Source organism: Schistosoma haematobium, chromosome 5 (genome assembly GCF_000699445.3).
Source record: "Schistosoma haematobium chromosome 5, whole genome shotgun sequence".
Lineage (NCBI taxonomy): Eukaryota > Metazoa > Platyhelminthes > Trematoda > Strigeidida > Schistosomatidae > Schistosoma > Schistosoma haematobium.
Genome location: NC_067200.1, coordinates 2,292,730 through 2,314,281, shown reverse-complemented (window position 1 = coordinate 2,314,281; position 21,552 = coordinate 2,292,730). Strand labels below are relative to the sequence as shown.

The 21,552-nt window shown below is 36.5% G+C and overlaps 1 protein-coding gene across 1 annotated transcript in view; it reads right to left on the bottom strand.

Moving 5' to 3' along the window:
* MS3_00008946 (uncharacterized protein) overlaps positions 1 to 17,451 on the bottom strand; it is a 69,017-nt gene extending 51,566 nt beyond the window's left edge. Inside the window, exons 1-9 of the mRNA XM_051217287.1 lie at positions 17,201 to 17,451; positions 14,765 to 14,893; positions 12,890 to 13,171; positions 8,537 to 8,593; positions 6,972 to 7,039; positions 4,963 to 5,103; positions 3,788 to 3,944; positions 1,491 to 1,550; positions 543 to 754 (exon numbers count right to left, since the gene is read on the bottom strand). Of these exons, the coding sequence (XP_051064668.1) occupies positions 543 to 754; positions 1,491 to 1,550; positions 3,788 to 3,944; positions 4,963 to 5,103; positions 6,972 to 7,039; positions 8,537 to 8,593; positions 12,890 to 13,156 (962 nt within the window). The 5' untranslated portion in view covers positions 13,157 to 13,171; positions 14,765 to 14,893; positions 17,201 to 17,451. The remainder of the gene's footprint in view (positions 1 to 542; positions 755 to 1,490; positions 1,551 to 3,787; positions 3,945 to 4,962; positions 5,104 to 6,971; positions 7,040 to 8,536; positions 8,594 to 12,889; positions 13,172 to 14,764; positions 14,894 to 17,200) is intronic.
* Positions 17,452 to 21,552: the final 4,101 nt, after the last annotated feature.

Genomic DNA, 21,552 nt, shown 5'->3' with positions numbered 1-21,552 from the left:
CATCCAGTGATCAATCAATTGTAAATTTATCTATGTAAACTAATAACCAATCTAATTATTAATGAACTATTTACTTTATTTAAACACATAAACATTGGTACAAGGAGGCATCAAATAGATATGAGTCACATTAATCATTCGATTGTATGAGGGCTGGGATACTGCCCAGGTGCCCAAACCGAAACAGGTAGTTTTCTTAGGGGGCAAAACTCGGAGCCTTTGATCTAAAGATCTGATCCACAAGGCAATGGAATAATGTCAGAAGATGCAGTCCTATGATAGCCGGTGACCAACGAATGATTCATATGCCATTTATTCCTTCAGAATACTGGAGCCCATGTGTGTATGCTAAGACTGAAACAAACGATATAGGATCTTGATCCTACACGATATACAATTCCGATTTTATATACTCTTTATCTTAAAAAACTGTTAATCATCTAGTATTTGATCTAATGTACTACCCATAAACATAATCATTATAAGAATAAGATTACATTTCAGAATCGAAAAGCAAATATTAACAAAGAGTTCTATTATACCTTGGACATTCATTGTTTGATGATATTGTTAAATCATCAACTAAACTAACTGTAATTTTTGGTTCATTTGGTAAACGTCTAAATTTTCTTAAATTCACTTCTGTTTCATCTCGAATCACTTGAGCATTAAATGATTTTGGTATAATTGGTGGATTTTTTCTGGTTTTCTGTGCTAAACATTGTGCATCTTCACGTTCAAGTTCAGCATTATCCTATGTATATAATGAAAAGAGTAAGAATAATAATAATAATAATAAACAATCTTTATAGATTATACAAAATGTGATTCCTTTTACTTCATTCCAAAATTGTTTCAATGATATACTGATGAAATTTCACAGATTGAAATCATGAGTCAATTTGAAGCTGGACCATCATGGAAAACCCGGAAGCACTGGACGGCAGTTTCATCCTAGTATGGGACTCCTCAGCAGTGCGCATTCACGATCCCGCACCGCGCGAGCTTCAATTGACTCATGATTTCAATCTGTGAAATTCCTAAAATCTCCACAAACCCCTTCAGATAATAATCACCCGCTCACTAGGGGCTGACTTCAAGAGATACTCCTGGAGTTCTAGTGACAAGCCGTTACCACTGGAGTTCAACCAGGTCTGTTTTTTAGATATCTTCTCACTGAAGACAATGGTGTACGGTGACGCGACTTCGTGGATTGGTTGAGGTTAGACATTAACACCGTTGGATGCTGGCTCAGTAGTCCGGATGGTTAAGCGCCTGACGCGAGGCTTGTAGGGCCTGGTTTCGAATCCCGCGGGGTGCGGAATCGTGGGTGCGCACTGCTGAGGAGTCCCATACTAGGACGAGACGGCCGTCCAGTGCACCCAGGTTCTCCATGGTGGTCTAACTTCAATTGACTCATGATTTCAATCAGTGACATTCAATTATCCCTACTTGTATTCTCGTTGATTACACGTAAAGTATAATATTACCTCCCAATCACCGTCTATCTGGCCTGATTCACGTAAGCGTTGTCTTCTAAGAGCAGCATCCTGTAATAGTAAAACAATGTTATTAACATATTATCTACCTAGTTGACTGAAAATGATCGCCTAAGGTAGAAATAAGTATCATTTATGAAAGATATTAGTCAAAAGTTAATTTCGTTTGAGGTACCAACGATGATCATGATATATTTAAGATATATATAAGAGAAGTTTTATTCCTTTAGTTGGATGGTTCGGCTGTGAACCTTTCATTAGCATAAACTTCAGATAGAAGTAAAGTGTTTGAATTTCTTTACGTTTGACTTACATCAAAATACTGCTTATTATATAATATAATATACCCTTGTGGGTCAGGGTAATTCTACATTGATTTTCAGGAGGACCAGATGCCATCCAGATTTGAATTTTGTAACCCGAGCAGTACAGCTCAATCCCGTTTCACAGGAGAAGCAGACACTGTATGGGCTTTAACGCTACAATCTGAGTAGTACAGCTCAATCATGTGGCGCAACCACACAGGTACCAAGACTGTTTATTAATATGTATAAACGACCCTATCAAGGATTACAACCAAGGATAACTACATTATCTTACATATCAATTAATAGATTGCAAAATATCAACTGTAAAGTAGAACGATCTTGTGAAACACGCTCAAGATTCCAAAGTTCCTTCTAAATCTCTTCAAGAAGTACAATGAATAGGGACAGTTTGACTGGATAGTGTTTTACTAATGACTCACTAGAAGTTTACTACCCATGAAATCATTTCAAAACTTAAACAAACTAAATAAGAATATCATCGTTTCATAAAATCTGTTTTGAATTTGAAATATACAAACATGATGATTATGTTTAACTGTCCCCGTAAGTTTTGTCGATCTTCACTAGTTCAGTGACTGATGAAATCTGGTCTAAGATACGTAAAATTTGTTCCTCCTTTACTAACATGCTCTAACTCGGCTTGAGATAAAACTTTGGTCTACCTGCCATGTAGTAATAATACTGTACAACAACTAGCTTTGTATTACTCTATATCTGGGATATATGGCCTATGAAAGTAGAAGACATACGTAAGGTAGAAAGTACTCTATGACAAATCTCTCCGAATTACCTACCATATATAACAGTAATAGTGTTGAAATAAATTCCAAGGCTTTAGATATAAAATATAAAACTGATATATGAAAGTATATTTATTCATCATTTCAAATGCCTTGGAAATGTATTACCAATAGTCAACCACCGCATACCATGGGATCTAACAGTGACCATTTAATTAGTTAGTTGGTATACGGTCAAGGATAGTCAGAAAAAATCTTGGCAATAATTCATGAAATCATCATTTGCCAGTTCGGATAGTATCAGTTTCGTAAACTTTCTGGTATTAATAATGGTATTACTGATGAACAAAAGTAGAAACTCCCCGATAGTATAATTCAAAATCGATCAATGTGGATAGAATGTATGGATTCTCTGCCTTTACCCATTTAAATCTTGAATTTCAAATAAATTTCTGTATATTATAAGCAAAGATGGTTAGTGGATAGCAGTGGAATCCAGGTCGCTCATTCCTTCCTATTCAGAACTCGTCAGCTAGATGTACCTTCATATCAGAGTTGATGTTCACTCTGGGACTCGAATCCAATACTGCACAGAATGCACATATGCCAATAATAGACTGATCATTTGCATGGCTTATTTATTTATTTGTTTATTTAAACATACAAACATTGGTATAAGGAGACACCAAATAGATATGCGCCACACAAAGCATTCGACTTGTGTGAGGGCTGGGATACTGTCCTGGGGCCCAGACCGAAGTAGGTGGTTTTCCTAGGGAGCCACACCTAGAACGATTGACCTAAAGATCTGATCCACAAGGCAGTGGATCAACGTCATGTGATACAGTCCTATGATAGTCAGTGACTAATAATTGGTTCATACGCCATTTTTTCCTTCAGGATCCTGGAGCTCATGTACACTATTGGTTTGGAATCAGGGTTTTCCAACTTCCCTAGGTGGTCCCTTTTTGTCCACCGACCGGGCTAAAGTGCCGGACATTCAATTTTCGTCATGTCGACTTCATAAACAACATTCCCACCTCAAGAAGGCATTGAGTAGGACTTCTTTGACAGTGGTTGTATGCATGTGGCTATGTGAGAGTATTTCGAGTGGGAGATCGGACTCTCTTCAGTCTCGGCCGTGCCAGGGCATTTGAGGGCCATTGCGGTCCTAAACATCAATGGAAAGATTCAAGCAAACAATACAAACACAACTAACCTGTTGTTTTTTCTCTTTTTTATATATTGCTGATTCTTCTTCATATTTTTTTTGTTCTATTTTAAATTGTATATCATATTCATGTTTTGCTTCATTGACAATATCATCTAATTCTTGATTCCAATCTGCTTGATCTTGTTCTACATTTGTTATTTGTCTAAATTGATCAATAACAGATCATTCAACATTTAAAATATTTATATAGGCTCTTGTATATACTACTTATAGTTTTACACTTATCCAGGAATAGTTCATTTTGTAATGTTATGAAGAACCTTGATTGTAGATAGAATTTCCAAATCATTCAAATTATCCACATTGATTACTTTCTGTAATATAAATTATCCATTAGATTTACATTTTCACCCCTTTCCTATCTTTTGGTATAACTAGATATTAGGTATATTAGAATTTATGCATACAAACAAAATCTCCACAACCTTATACTGATAATTACCATGTGTTGAGTAGTGACTAACTTAGTAAGGGAATTCTTGGATTTCTAGTGAGAAGCCGTGACTCATGGAGCTAACCCGTGTCGGGGACAAACAGCTATCTACTTCAGTACAACGGAAGATGGTCGTGCGACTTCGTGGATTGGTTGAGGTTAGACATTAACACTGTTGGATGCCAACCAGATAAGTGGTTTAGAGGTTATGCGTTCGCACGTGAGACTGAGGGTCCTGGCTCTGAATCCCGAGAACGAGATCGCGGATGAGCGCTTCCGAAAAGTCCTACAATTGGACAAAACGTCCGTCCAGTGCTACATCAGTAACAACTGAGCAGTACACAACAGGCGATATGTTTTGAAACTATTTAAAAAAGTCAAAACCTAGTGTATTACTTTCGCTACACGAAAAACTGAAGAAACTCATCTCCAATCCGTCTCGGTTAAGAATGGGAACTTCAATAGCGTTATCAAAAGATGTCTAACTAACCAACATACTATCAAAAAAAGGATCTCAGAAATCAGGAAAAACATTTCCCATAATATTTGAGAAATATCTCAGAAACCAACACAAGGATCCTGGAGCTCGTTGTCATCAACACAATCTACGAACCAACACAGTCGCTTCATGCCAGAAAATTTCCAGAAGCATATGAGTCAGATGATCAGCAACAATCAATTCATTCATAGTGATGAATCTTTTAAAAGTCAGAACATAATTGCTTACTTAGTGATTTTTAATCGAACAGTAGTATTTGTACATCCACTAGTTTGTCTTGCTTCTTTAACACGTTTCCATGCACGAAGAGCTGAAGTTAATAATCCTTTTTCATAGGCTTCAGCATGATTTCTTGCACGACGCATTAAACTACAAAATATAAATGATAAACAAAAGAAAATTAGTTTGTAAAAACAAATTTCCCTTAATGCTTTCTTACTTTAAGTCTTGATATCAAAAGGGGAGAATCGACAAAAGTTTGGTAGCATAAGAAGGCTGACATTTCCCAATTACGAACATGTCTAGACAGTTAGATGGCGGTTGGAGGTAGTCAACAGGAAACCCTGGACCCGGGTTTCGTGCTACTTGGCACTCGTCAGCAAGGTTTAACTGTAATCTTGAGGGAACTGGTGCTCCCTGGCGGGTTTGACCTTGTGGCACCCAGCTCCACAGACAAAGACGTTACCACTGAGCTATCCGAGACGCGACCGACCTCCTGTAGGACTGCGATGTAATCACAATTGATTGATCATTGAGTGGTGATCAATGTCATGCGTGTCTAGTCCTTATTAGTGCAGATCGAATGCTATCGACCAACCACCATCTAATCTCACAATACTGCACGCAGTGTCGAGTCACTTAGGCTGGTGGCCACATTGGAACATGATCGATAGCATTCGATCTGCACTAATAAGGACTAGACACGCATGACATTGATCGCCACCCAATGATCAATCAATTGTGTCTAAACAGTGCGCACCTACGATCCTATATGTTAAAAAACTTGGGACATTGAAGTCTCAGAAAAAAGAATGATACTCTTAAATCAATAAATTGAATTTCAGTACGAAAAATGTAATAAACTCTTCATAACATGTTGAATTGTCGATATCGAAAACCCTCCCACATACACTGATTTAAGTATCAGTCAGTCAGTCAGCAACAACGTAGAACTTCGTACGTACGTACATAAGTTCGAGTTGCCATACTACATTTGCACAGAGACGCAGTTATCGATTCAAATCCCATAGTGGTAGAGGTAGTAAAAGTACAAGCAGTAATCGGAAACATTAGAGTTTGAACATGTTATTCAACGAGTATAATCCAGTGAAATATATTTGGAAAGAGAGAAAAAAGAAAGGGACATGAAGAATTGAGATTAGAAATTGGGAGAACACAAAGAGTGGACCTACATCTGCGCCATTGCAAACGATTTTGAGCCATGTCATTCAAGGTCTCTAACCATCGGTTGTTATCGTCTCGCCGATCTCAACCACGTAGTCTACACCTACCAACGTGGCTCAGTCCGCTTGTCAGTGACTTCATGGATTTGTGCCATATTTTGTTCTGCCCGTCCCTCGAGCTGTCTTCCAACCTACTCCTACACCATAAAACATCGCACGTCAGGGTAGTCGGTGGTCGGACATACGTAACAGGTGTCCCAGTCATCTCAACTGATGAAGTTCTACTACTTCACCACTTGATTTGCCATCCTTACCTAGTACCCGTTTCCTGACAACTGGTATACTTACTCGGTGGTCACAGGATATACGAGCAATACTTCGAAGACACCTATGATCTAATACTAGTAACCTACAAATATCCTCTACTCTTACCGGCCATGTTTTACTGCCACAAGGTAGGACGGAATGAACTGCTGAGCAGTCAAGTAACACAGAGAACTTTTCTCTAAAATTACAAACCAGTTACCAGTGTGTGTAAATTATTTTCTTGGTTGAATTCATGAATTGATTAAAGCTAGACCACGACGTGAAACCTGGAAGCACTAAACTGTCGTTTTGTCCTAGTATGGGACTCATCATTAGTGCTCATCCACGATCCTACACGTGTGATTCGAATCAAACACGTTCGGTTTTGAGTGCGGATGCTTAACCTCTACATCGCTGAACTGGTATCCAACGGTGTTAATGTCTAAATTCAACCAATCCGCAAATTTTCGTTATAAAAAGGTACAATAAAAAATATACATAAATTAATAGAAAATAATATAGATTTACCTAATTTCATGATAATAATCTTCAATACGATAATCCATCTCTAACAATTCATCTTGACTTAAAATACTCTGAAAAGTTTAATGAAATAATGAAGATATACAGTTAATTAAACAAAGATTGAACATAATCAATAGATTTCAATTCAATTTGAACAAACAACTAATCAACATTCTTATCTTCTGTGTTATGTAATTTGTGTCTTTGTCCTGGTTTCTGTGTTTGTCTGTTTCTCTTCGAACTCTACATCATTGAAAATTGGATTGAGTCATGTAGGTAGATGTAGACTAATTGACTACGGTTTATGTGATTATCTCAATCAATAGTTAGATAGTTTGAATTGTATGACTGTAAATCATGTACAGTAGTGCAGATGTATTTACTTTTTTGTCTCCCTTTGGGTCCTAAGTTTCTAAATTCATCCTAAACTGTTTACTAAGTAATTTACATTTTCTCGAACTGTATTTTGGATGCCTAATGATTCCAATTGCTAATAATGTTGGTACTACATCTACTACTCTACGAATCGCCCTGACAATTTCATCTCACTGTGTTAATGAAGTATGTCAACTTGAATCAATGTAGACATGTCCTAGGTTTTACATCCCTTTTGACTGACCGACTAGCTCCTTGACTGACTAAAGTATAATGACACTTTGTTCATAATAAAGCCATTAATTGTAACTCTATTTCGCTTATAGCTGATAAGAATCTTCAAAATTTACAATGAATTCATTGTATCCTGTAAATCTCACTGCGTTTGCTTTGCTTAAATTTATCAAGAGATTAGGTTGTGTGAAAGATCTGATAAAAATTAATAAAATTTATATTGATAAGGTCTATACAAAGTTGACGTTTATACTTTTGTCTAGAATAGAGTTAAATGATAATTATCAGTATAGGGTTGTGGAGATTATAATGTTTCTGATTGAGATCATGAATCGATTGATGTTAGACCACCATTGAAAACCTTGAAGCACAGGACGATCGTTTAGTCATATTGTGGGACTCCTCGGTAGCGCGCATTCACAATCCTGCTCTGGGGATTCGAACCCAGGACCTTCACTTTCTCGCGCGAACGCTTAACCTCTAGTGGTGATCAATCATAAATGATAGTTATTAGGCGAGACTATAATTTATGGACGAACCAATCAGTTATGACATAATAGATCTCGGAGTTTGGTGCAAAATTCGCTTATCGGTTTGGTGAAAAAGAGTTTCAGCATTGTAGCTGATATGAGTTCGTGATGAAAACTCTAAATATATTTCCTTATCTTAACCATCAACTGTGAATCATAATTCTAATTCCTCACACAGGTTTATAACATTTATTTGGTCCTAGTTATTAGGTGAACACTCTCATGGTCAGTCTAGAGTCAGTCAAACATCGTCCATAAATTATAGACTCACCTATTTGGATGTTTTAACTGTATATTAATTAGTCTTTTGATCGAACCTAACTTCCTCCTTAGACAACAATGCCAGTGTAAACATTTACACCTCTAACATCATTCAGTTGTATATTCCAATAAAGGTGAATTGATATATTTTAGAAAAACTAAACTTACTGCATTATTATTTCGTTTTTCTTCAAGTTTTTTCAATGCTCGTTGCAAGGCGTTAATCTAAAAAGTAGATAGTGAACTGTAACTGAGATAATGATAATGATAATGTGGTGTGTGCTACTGATATCGACAAATACAAGTATTATGTGTCATCAATTGAAAGTGAAATGACTGGTGGCAGAAGGTTAAGAAGATCGAAGAGAAGAGGACGAGAACAGATAATGATTGGTGTGGGAATGAAGAAACAATCAAGTCTGAGACAATTGGTAGACATCTTTGCAAATGAAGCATTTATTATATGATTCACTTGGTATTGTTTTACTTGAATCTATCCATTGATGTTTAGGACTGAAATTGATCAGTCTCTTATTGGCATATGTGCATACTGTACGTATTGCCTCGATATTGCCTTAATTTACAAGAATTATAAGCAAAGATGGAATAGTGGCTAGCAGTGGAGTCCACGATGCGCGTTTTGTCCTATATGGAACTCATCAGCTAGATGTACCTGCATCTCAGAGTTGGTGTTGATTGCACAAGCAAGTGGCTATCAGGACTCAGTAACTGAGTGGGTAACGCGATGGCATTTGAAGCGAACATTACTGGGTTCGGGTCTCAGAGTGAACATCAACAAGTCTGAGATGCGGGTACATCTGGCTGACGAGTCCCAAATAGGACGAAACGTGCATCCTGGATTCCACTGCTAGCCATTATTCCATCTGTGCTTACTTATTGTATTCAACAGAAAACTATGTACATCATTTTCAAAATTAGAATGCATTTATCAGTAAAATGTATCAATATAGACTTTGAATCTATATTTTCGAATCCCACTCTCATGGAAGCCATCACAGAGTTATTCAATTCGTAACTAGTATTTGCTAAGTCTAAGAGATTTCAATAACTGATCACTTAACCAATGTTATAAATAAATTCTATTGATCTAATTTTAAATTGATCACTAACTATAGTGGATTCGAGATCATAGTGTATTTCATTTAACAGTTTAGATGTTGTGGAGATTGTTAAATTTTTGATTGAAATCATGAGTCAATTGAAGCTAGACCACAATGGAAGACCCGGAAGCACTGAACGGCCTAGTATGGGACTCCTCAGCAGTCCTCATCCACGATCCCGCGCCTCGCGAGATTCGAACCCAGTGTCTATCAATCTCGCGCCAGGCGCTTCACCAACTAGACCACTGAGCCGGCATCCGATTGTGTTAATGTCTAACCTCAACCAATCCACGAAATTACGCGACCGTCTTCCATTGTATTGAGGTAGACACCTGTGAGATGGTGGAGAAGATTTGTAGCTCAGGTGGATGATTTTGGTGGAGTTTTGTTCTCTGAGCTGGATGGTTTGGTCGTGGAGCTTTCATCGTTCTTCTGAACGACATCATCAGCACAAACTTCAGATAGACTTCTATCTGAAGTTTGTGCTGATGATGTCGTTCAGAAGAACGATGAAAGTAGACACCTGTTTCTACCCGACACAGATTAGCTCCAATTAGCTTCAATCGACTCATGATTTCAATCAAAAGCTTAACAATCTCCATAACACCTAAACTGATAGTTACCATGTGCTCACTGGTGACTACGTGAGAAAATTCTCGGAGTTCTGGTGAGAAGGCGTGACCAGTGGAGCTAATCCGTGTCGGGTAGAAACAGATATCTACCTTAGTACAATGGAAGATGGTCGCGCAATTTCTTGCACTGGATAAGGTTAGAGATTAACACCATCGCATGCCAGCTCAGTGGTCTAGTTGGTTAGGCGCCTGACACGAGACAAATACGCACTGAGTTCGGATCTCCCGGGGTTCGAGGTCGTGGGTGCGCACTCCTGGGGAGCCCCGTGTTTTATTCAAGTTACAGTTGGAATAAGATCACCAATGAAATAGAATTCTTTCAAACCAATATATTATTTAACTGCTGTCAATCATTGAATACATTCCAGTGGAAAAGTGTTTAACATGATCACGGTGTTACAAGTTATATACACAATTTAGTCTAACTAGAAGGTAACTAATGTGCATATTTCCAATAACAACAGAAAGATGTCTGAAATTTTATGATTTTTTAATGAGTTAAGATTGTCTTACATAAATTATGACACTTACTTTTCAAAACTATTTTACTTTAATCTAAAGTATTTCAAAAAGAGATTTTGTGGATATTATAATAATTTCAATAGTTGAGATCATGAATCAACTAAAGCTAGACTACCATGGAAAACCTGGAAGCACTAGATGGCCTTTTCGTTCGACTGTGGGACTCCTCAGTAGCGCGTACCCACGACCCTGCCTCCTGCAGGACTCGAACCGAGGACCTACTGGCTTCGCACACGAGCACTTAAACACTAGACCACTGAGCCGGAATCCAACGGTGTCAATGTCTAACTTTAACTAATCCACGAAATTGAACGACACATCCACCATTGTCATCAGCGAGTTACTATCTCACAACAGACACGGTTGGACTCCAGTGGTCACTGCTTGGCACTAGAACTCCAGGATATACCTCTTGCCTCCGTTCACTAGCGAGCATATGTTGAATAACATCAGAAGGGGTTTTTGTGGATATTATAGTAATTTTAATAGCTGAGATCATGAGTCAATTGAAGCTAGACCACCACAGTAAACTTAGAAGCATCCAGTCTTTCCATGGTGGTTTATCTTCAATGGACTCATGATCTCAACTATTAAAGTATTTGATTAGATTTATCGGAATCTAATTTTTATGTTCAAATGAAATTTAGATACAAACATCGTCTGTTGAGAATTTCGCTGCCTTTATTAAACATCCTAACAAGTGAGCCATATGTTGATAATCAACTGTTATATTTTTGAGGATTATAATAGAGACGATTTGATTAGTAGCTTAAGAAGCTGGTGTTTGTACTGGAAAGTATCATAACTAATTGTATCTATGAGTAAATAATTATCTCGTATAAATATCATTCATTTTTAGCTAAATCAAGTAACTATATGTGATCTATGTAAGTGAAGATGAATTTTGATGGTTAATTTACTGATTCATTGAATTCCAGTGTTAATTCGTTGGCCAATCGCATCATTTATCGTGAACAGATTTTTAGATTTTTATTATTTGTACTTAACTACTTATCTACATTAAAAAGTAGTATTCATTATTAAAGTAAATTTTGGTAATGGCTTGGATTCGAGGGATTTGTTGTTCGGAAAAAAAATTAGTTCCAGTTGAGGATAATATTCTTTAAATATCATATGCGACTTATCGGATATTCCGTATTATCCAGAGCTTAAGCGAAACTATGTTTAATTTTATATAAGAAATCGGTCCAGTGATTGATACAGTTGTACTTCGATAGTCATTATGATATACATAAAAAACACAACTGTACAGATTAAGCGCTTATTATATCAAGTACAATAAATACCATGATATATTCGAAATGTATGTTACATAGAAAAAAACTAAACACTAAAGTACTATTTAAATGAAATACCCTAACAATAACTTTGCAGTTGACAGTGAAGCGTTAACCAGGAGAAATGTACACTCTAAAGATATTACATGATATTTTGATTATATTACGAACAAGGATTAGGGCCAAAAACAATAGTAAAATTTTAACTTAAACGACTAAACCGGCTAGTTCAAAAGCTCCGAACTCTTGAGTTTACTTCTAAGTGACAGTATGGATAAGGACTGCTGACATGTCACATACTAGCACGAAATAGGTATTTGCAGTTTAAAGTCCTTCTTGAGTGCTGTTAGACGTATGAGGGCGGTTATCAATTCCTGGTAACTTACATCATGGAAGTGTTCTTCTGGAGGTACCTGAATAGGAATTTGGGTTAGGAGTGATCATAGTGACCTTAGAGCGTGACCGCAGTGCCTAAGGGACAACTGACAGAGGTCGGTCACACGCAACCTTTTTGTGAGTAGTTTCCGTGTTAGCTACGTACTTGTTGAGACCTTACCGCCAGAGATGGATATCCGTGGGATAAAGCGAAGTATGTATATTTTGGTTCGATCTTTTCTAGCCCCACCCCTACTTGTGAGAAGGCAGCATCGCTGTTATGCTGTTTGTCTGAAGGAAACACCTTACTGTCATCACAATTCTGTACAACCAGCACTACAACTTCTCCCTCATATCTTGGATTTGTTACTTTTATTCTTACCGCTCTTCAACCGACCTGTCTGACATGGTAGGACCAGCTAGTTTAGCTCGATCGATCTATCACCATAGACAAGCCCGACCGCCAAATCAAGGTAGCAGCAACGATTGTGTTTAAATCATTATCTTTACGAAAATCAACTTGTGATATAAACTATCTATCAAAATGAAACAAATAACAATCATTGAACTTACTCGTTGAATACATGCATTCACTTGATCTCTAGATAATGTTAATTCATATGCTTGAATAATTTGACGTAAATTTTGTACATGAACATGTTCTAAACTAAATAATGGATGAAAATCAAATGTAACACGTCGAATATCCACATGTAAACGATATTCAGTATTACCATTATTATTATTTAATAAACCAATATGTTTACATTGTGATAAAGTGGCTGACAGATTTTGTGATGTTAAACCTTTTGATTCCATATTGAAAAGATTCTGTGTCATTTCAAATGACATTGGCTTTAAAAAAGCAAAAACAAATAAATGTTATAAATAATGATTTAAATTGGGTTTTTTTTGTTGTTGTTGTTGATTAAAATCAAAGTTAATTATATAATCGACGATGAATAGTGGTTAGAAGTGGGATCGAGGACGCGTGTCATTTCGTCCCGTTTGGGACTCGTCAGCTGTATGTACCTGAAACGCGAAGTTGATATTCATGTTCGGACTCGAACACAGTAATATTCGCTTAAAATGTCATCATGTTATCCACTAACCTACTGAATCATGATAGTCGCTTGCTTGTGAAATGGGGTGAAGTTAACATTCATTTGGTGTTATTTTACTTGTATCTTCCTATCGTTATTTAGGACTGTAATTTATCAGTCTCTTATTGGCATATATGCATACTGTGTGTACTGCCTCGATATTGCCTTAATTGACAAGAATTATAATCAAAGATGGATAGTGGCTAGCAATGGAATCCAGGACGCGCATTTCTTCCTATTTGGGACTCATCAGCTGGATGTACCTGCATCTCAGAGTTGGTGTCCACTCTGGGACTCGTTTGCTTCAAACGTCACCACGTCATCCACTTAGCTACTGAATCCCGATAACTACCTCCTTGTACAATGGGGCGAATTTAAAGTTAATTATAGTAATATGATTAATATAACAATTTAGATCTCAGACTGTTCAATACTTCTTGGTTTTCAAAGGTTTGTAATAACTCCAACCAACTTCTTTATTATATGTCTACTCATTGTAAATTTACATGTGAGTCTGCTTAAGCGCATATCTGCACATCAATCTTTCATCTATTCCCCCATTGGTTTTAACATACAGACAATCAATAATTTATCTACAATCGATTAACACTCGTAATTATATATATATATATATATATATATGGATATTAGACACCCACACACACATACGCACTCGTTTCCCTGTGCGCCTGCTTCCTGTATTCTTGTGGACTTGATTAACCTTTAACAATAAACTATTGCTGTAGCTGGTTTTCAGGCTTCTGAACAATTCTATGGCTGTTTAAGCAAAAATCTGATGGCCAGACACTATCAGCAACAACCTACTGTAGAAGAGAACAAACCGGATCCCAAGTGAGGAAGAAATCAGGAAGGAACGCTAGAAGTGGATAGAACACACATTGAGGAAAACATCCAACTCCGTCACAAAGCAAGCTCTCACTTAAAAACCTCAAGGCCAAAGGAGGAGAGAAAGACCAAAGAACACGTTACACCGAAAAATGGAGACAAACATGAGAAGAATGAACAACCATTGAATAGAATTAGAAAAAAAGATCCAGTAGAGAGTGGGTTGAAGAATGATGTTGGTCGGCGGTCTATGCTCCATTGGGATTAACTGGCATAAGTAAGTAATTAAGTAACTAGGAGATTTAACCTGGGTTAAATAGTCAGTTAATGGGATACTATTATTATTGGAGTCAAATAAAGAAGAAACCAACTAATCTACAAGGTTGATGAATCACATTTAGAACATGCACCATTTACCTACAGTTCCCCTATTAAGATCAGTCTATGATATTAGTAATTAAACTAATTAATTAATAATAATAACGGTATATACACTTACATGTACATAAACTGTTTGTAATTTTTCAGGCATTGGATTAAATTGTTCATCCCATAAAGGTGGTCTTGATGGAATATTTCGTAAAGGATTCGGTTGTAAATCAAGTGAGCCATCTTCTCGAAACCATGACTAAAAATTATAAGAAAATAACATACATAGGGATAAACATGATACAAGTTAGATATATGTTAAACAATATACATTTTTAAAAATAAAAATTGCTAATTTACTAGTTGAATTCATGAATCAATTAAAGCTAGATCACTATGGAAAACTTGGAAGCACTGGACGGTTGTTTCATCCAAGTATGAGACTCTTCCGTGGCAGTGTGCATTCACAATTGCGCCTTGCGAGATTTGAACCAAGGATCTATTGGTATCGCGCAAAGACGCTGGATGCGCACTGCTGAAAAGTCTCATACTAAGATGAAACGACCGTTCAGTGCTTTCAGGTTTTTGATAATGATCTAGCTTTAATTGATTCATGAATTCAACTATCAAACTACAATAATATCCATAAGATCTCTCTCTGATTATAAAGGTTAGTAGTTTAGAGCTTCACAGTACACAACTTGTTGTTTCATTAATTGGTAAGTAATATATCCAATTCACAAATGTTGACATTCATTACGTCCTTTTAAAAAAGTCAGCGCAAGATACACAAATGTTTTCAACAATATATCATTATAAAGATAATTTTCTTCGTGAATTGATATAGGCTAAAAAGAATGTTTTAAAATTTCATCTTTTACATGAATTAATTGTTGAAAAGATCCAGAAAACTCCTTGCAAAAACAGCCAACAAAGGCTCTGAAAACCCTAACAAGCACCTTGTCCAATCAGCAATCAATAAATGTTTTGTCAGAAACATCTAGAAAGTAAAAAGTCACATGTTGAGTTTCCGATTGGATGATTGACATGGTAGAGAAGATTTGTAGCTCAGGTGGATGATTTTAATGGAGTTTTATACTCTGAGATGGATGGTTTGGTTGTGGAGCTTTCATCGTTCTTCTGAACGACATCAGCCACAGCACAAAATTTAGGTAGAAGTGAAGTGTTCGAATTTCTCCACATGTGGTTCACAGCTTGTCCTGTAGACCTCGACGTTGATTGATTATTGTTGACCTTAAATCTGTCATTGTTCAGAAGAACGATGAAAGCTCCATGACCAAACTATCTAGTTCAGAGAACAAAAATAAATCGAAAAGATTGAATGATTATTTATACTGCTACTATGTTTAGCAGCGTTTCAGAAATTTCCGAAAGCTCAAGGTCATTTGAAATACCATAAATACGCTAGAATTTTTGTATATAAACGAACCTTTAATGTGAAGCGTTTCTTGTATATTTCGCATCTTTTCTCTCGTATTCAAGTCGCTGTGTAGATTTGTTCTGAGGGTTACTAAAAGAGTTTAGGAACTGAATCTAGCGTTCAATCAAAATACTTGTCACTAATTGGTTCAGACAATCCTGAAAGCTTCAACATAGATTCTAACTGTTGTGTTTGATGGAATTCTGATAGTAGGAATTATATAAATTATATTAGTTCGTCGTCCCAACATAATCGAAAATGATTGGAGATAAAATATATACAACACTGAATATGGATAAACTGTTTAAATGAAATAGGTTTGCCATGAAAAATGAGGTCAGACTCCATTTACTTTTATGGAAACTTACTACTAAAATAGAATAGGTTGTACAGGATTCGCTAGTCAGTAGTATTCATCTGACTAGTTTCTCTATATAATTAAAATAATTTTTTTAAATTGCGATCTTGAACCGATTGATGTTAGATCACCATTGGAAACCTGGAAACATTGAACGACCGTTTCGTCCTATTGTGAGACTCCTCCGTGGCAGTGCGTATCCACGATCCCACTCGCGGGATTAGAACCCGGGTCCTTCAGTGTCGGACGCGAACATTTAACCTACTGAACCACTAAGCCGGCACCCAATAGTAATAATGTCTAACATCGAACAATCCATGAAATTGTGCGACGAAACGGCTGTCCAGTGCTCCCAGATTTCCAATGGCGGTCTAACACCAATCGGTTCATGATCTAAATTTTTAAAAAATTTAATAATCTCCACAATCCCTATATTGATAAAATAATTTTCATAAATATCTCAACTGAACAATAATCATCTCAATGGTTAAGACCATGAGTCAGTTGAAGCTAGACCACCATGGAAAGCCAAAAAGCACTGGACGACCGTTTCGTCCTAATGTGGGACTCCTCAGCAGTGCGCATCCACGACCTCGCCCCCCTGCGAGATTCGAACCCTGCACCTACTGGTTTCGCGCGCGAGCACTTAGCCACTAGACCACTCAGCCGGCATCCAACGTCATCCAACTGACTCATGATCCTAACCATTGAAATTACTATAATATCCACAAAAACCATCTGTTGTTGAACAATAATCAATTAATTACCTGAATTTTCAATCGTTTTTTATGTTCTAGCTCTTGATCTTGTAAAATTCCATTAATTAATTGAATATCAGCTGAATGAAAATCATTTAAAGATTTTAATCCATATACATCCATTTGAATTTCTTTTAAAATACGATTTTCTAAACGACGTAGATTGGTTGGAGCTACATATGGTTGTTTACCAATATAATAACCTTCATCTTCCAAATATCGTGGTAATTTACCGCCAGTTTTCAATTCAATAGGAACTTGAATCAAATACAATAGTTTAATCATTCATAAATTAGATCTTAAGCATTTTGAACGATTATATAAGCTTTAGTAAATAATGGATCATATTATGATCAGCATCCAACAGTAAAATTTATAACAAGGATTTTTCTATTTTTGGACTTATCTTTTTGATCAAAACCTGGTGCTATACGAAGGTAATCCTCAAGAAAGTTGGAGACAATTGGTACTTACGTCATCTATGGTGAAGGTGAGATATCCGTCTATCAATAAAAGGACAAGTATACTGAGCGGCAGTTCGTTCTGTTCTACTTTACGACTAATAAACATGGCCATTAAGAGTTAAAAATACTCGTAAACTACTAATATTTGACCACAAATGTCTTAGAAATATTGCTCACATCTACTGATATCACCGCGTAAGTAATGGTGAGGTTAGACGCGGGTATTAGGGAATGATGTTGGTTGGGATCCGCGTGACTGTTGTAACCAATGGTTGGAGACTGCGTGTGACATTGCTCAGAATCGATCACAATGGTGTCGGTGTATACACTCTCTGTCTTCCCTTAAACTGAGAGATTAAAATCGCTTCATATCTTTCATTCTACGAACTATTTCTTTCTTCCTGTATTATATCCTTATTGAAATCTTTCTTTTATATATTACCACCATTGACCTAACTAATATGAATCCGGTGTTGATCTTGCTGTGCTATTGGGGTATGGTAACTTGGACCGATGCATATATATGCCTGGTCCTACGTTGTAGCTGACTGACTGGCTGTGTCCGGCAGTCAAACCCTAAAGAGTAGGATGGCATATATATCCTGAGTTTCATTTTCACTTGGGCTTGACTTTTTAGTCAGTCAGTCATTCATCATCTGAACAGAGTCTGTCACAAATTTCTGTAGGCCTAAGTCACCGTACCACATTAGTACAAAATAAAACTAACAAGACATATAACAAAAGAAAAAGAATAAACGTCAAGAAAATGGTTGGAAAAGAAAGTGAAAAGATATGTATGAAGGAATAGTGACATTTAAGATGGCAAGATAGATAAATTAGTGAATCTATCTGCGCCATTCCCGTGGACTTTGAGTTATATCACCTATCATTTCCGACCATTAATCATAGTTGTCGTGTGGACCGCAACTAGGTAGTCTGGATCTACCGACATGGCTTAGACCAACAGTTAATCACTTCATGAATCTATTAAACATGAGTAATTTAATTATAAAGTTTTTATTGTCTTTCTTGACACCACCATTAGAGGCTAATTCACGTAGACGTAAGCTCTTATAATTATTACATAGTTATAGTCTACTGATTACATTTTAGTAATTTGTTAATCATCAAAAATGACAGAGTCTGCAATAGATTTTTCCACAGAGAATGCACAGTTCAGTAGAATGTTATGAAATAGGGAATCCTCAGAGTTCTAGTGAGAAGCCGTGATCAGAAGAGCTAATCCGTGTTGGGTAGAGGCAAGTATCTACTTCAGTACAATAGAGGATGGTTGCGCGATTTCGTGGATTGGTTGAAGTTAGACATTAACATCGTTAGATACCGGCATAGAGGTTAAGAGTACGCGCGTGCGATCAAAGGTCCTGAGTTCGAATCCCTCGAACGGGACTGTGGATGCGTACTGCTGAGGAGCTTCATAGTAGAACGAAACGGCCGTCTAGTACTTCTAGATTTTCTAATGATTATCTAACATCAATTGACTCATGATCTCGATCAAAAACCTAATAATCTCCACAACCCCATACTGATAGTTATGAAGTAGGTTCAACTTAGACGTCATCCATTTATAAGTACTAAAAATTCATTCATAGTGCTTTTTTCTAACTTAACCATTATTGAACTGTGATTGGAAAATTATTAAATCAAATTAGAAACATTTTTAACTAATCAAAAACTATAATGAGTAAAAGGATTTGATACTTTGTTCTGACTGATTCAAAGGTAGAATAACCTATCCTAATAAGATTGTTCTGACTATGTATCAAAATGAATCAAATCACTAGATTGAGATATCTCAGAGGAATGAACAAAATACCCGTGATATACAGGTTTTCACGCCAAGTTGCCCGAAGCAGTGCTGTCTGCACCTTCAATTGACTCATTCAACGAAAGACTAGATACTCATAGAAGCATACTAGAAGAGGAATAACATAGGTCATAGGCCTTTTGTCCTTATTACACAAATCTGAAATCTGAATCTGAAGTGAACAACATTTTCACCACATTGAATTATAGGCTATATGAGTTGATTCTTAATTCAACAGTACACATTCTACTGTCAACTGAGTCTGTATCTGATATATAAGCTTCCTATATGTGTCCGCCTGGAGCCCTCCTGGGGCTACTGCCGGTCATAAGCCTGGATAACGAAGAAGGGTTGGGTATGGAGTTAGCGACCTCATTCCGTACAAAACTAACTCGCTAAAAAACGCTAACCATAAAACATAATTCAAATTACTTAAACTGTACCCTGAGTGTTAGAAGGTCATCATTTAGAAGAGTTATGACGCCTCATGATGAAAGCCGAGTTCCTTCAGAAGTCACGAGGCTGATGTCACTTCTGACAACCAGATCAACCATTAATTTAGGTACATAGGATGCTCGTAAAATGTGGGAGACAGGGAGAGTCATGTGTATGCACAACCTGCTACTTTAGTGTGAATACTAAGAGTGATTAGAAGATATTTACTGATTATTCCAAACAGAAAATATAAATACATATCTCAACCATTGACAAAGTTACAAGCCCCTCAGGAATTTAAGCTTTCTTTTCAACCAATAGTGTGTCTTTTTCTTTAAAAAGTTAGATTAAATCTTAACCAATATCATGAGCTCGTCAACAACTCTCATATATCTAGCATATATACCATTGATCCAGCTTATCATTAACCACATCCAACTAATTACTAACTAGAAAGCTTGTTTACAATTTGATTATATAAATATCTATCTCATTCACAATTTTCTTCGAATCCCTCTATCGGGATCGTAGATGCGCACAGCTGACGAGTCCTACAATAGAATGTGATTGAACGGCTGTCCAGTGCTTCCATAATGATTTAACATTAATTGGCTCATCTCCACAATCTTTATACAGATAAAAATAAACATTCTATATTACCTTCTATATCAGTTGGATTATATAGAAATTTTGATTCATATTTAATTCTTTCTTGATTAGATAAATATGATGATCGTCCAAATACTAAAAGATCATATTTTGTTCTTTCAACAATTCCTAGAAGTGGTTGATTTTCTTGATTTATCTAAATGAAATATTTAATCAATATAAAAATGATATTAAATGAAGAAAAAAGAAACATATGCTTATTAGTGACTGGATTCGAGAGGTATATCCTGAAGTTGTAGTGAGAAACAGTGACCAGTAGAGTTCAACCGGGTCAGTTGTGAGATAGTAACTCACTGATGACAATGGTGAATATGTCGCTCAATTTCGTGGATTATTTTGAAGTTAGACATTAACACCTTTGGTTAAGCGCCTGGTATGAGACTGATAGGTCCTGGGTTCGAATCCCGCGATGTGGGTCCGTAGTTGCGCACTTCTGAGGAGTCCCACAATAGGACGAAATGGCCTTCTAGTGCCTCCAGGTTTTCCATGGTGGTCTAGCTTCAACTGACTCATGATCTCAACTGTTGAAATATGAAAACACTAAATGCTGTAGCAGTAAAAGGTAATCTGTTTGAATATCTTAGCTAATTGTCCTTTTCCTCCTCCCTCCCCCTCTATCATCTAAATATTTCAATAAGTTATCTGTATTGTTTATTTGGATTCACATATCATTATGCCTATTAATCACAATAACCTATTCAAGTGCACATTTGTGATAAGTGTACAACTTTTCACTGTACAAGTTACCAAAAGGCTTAATCAGAGATATAAAGGTTACTGGATTGCTAACTTCTAACTGGCAATCATTCAGTATTTATCATCAGGATCGATCAAGAAGTAAGAAATGGAAACTCGTTGAAATACTTTGTGCTGACAATTCTATATTGTACTAAACATGTAGTATTAAATAAAGCCAATAATAATAATAATCATAATGAACGAAGTAAGCTATTTAAAATACAGTCTGG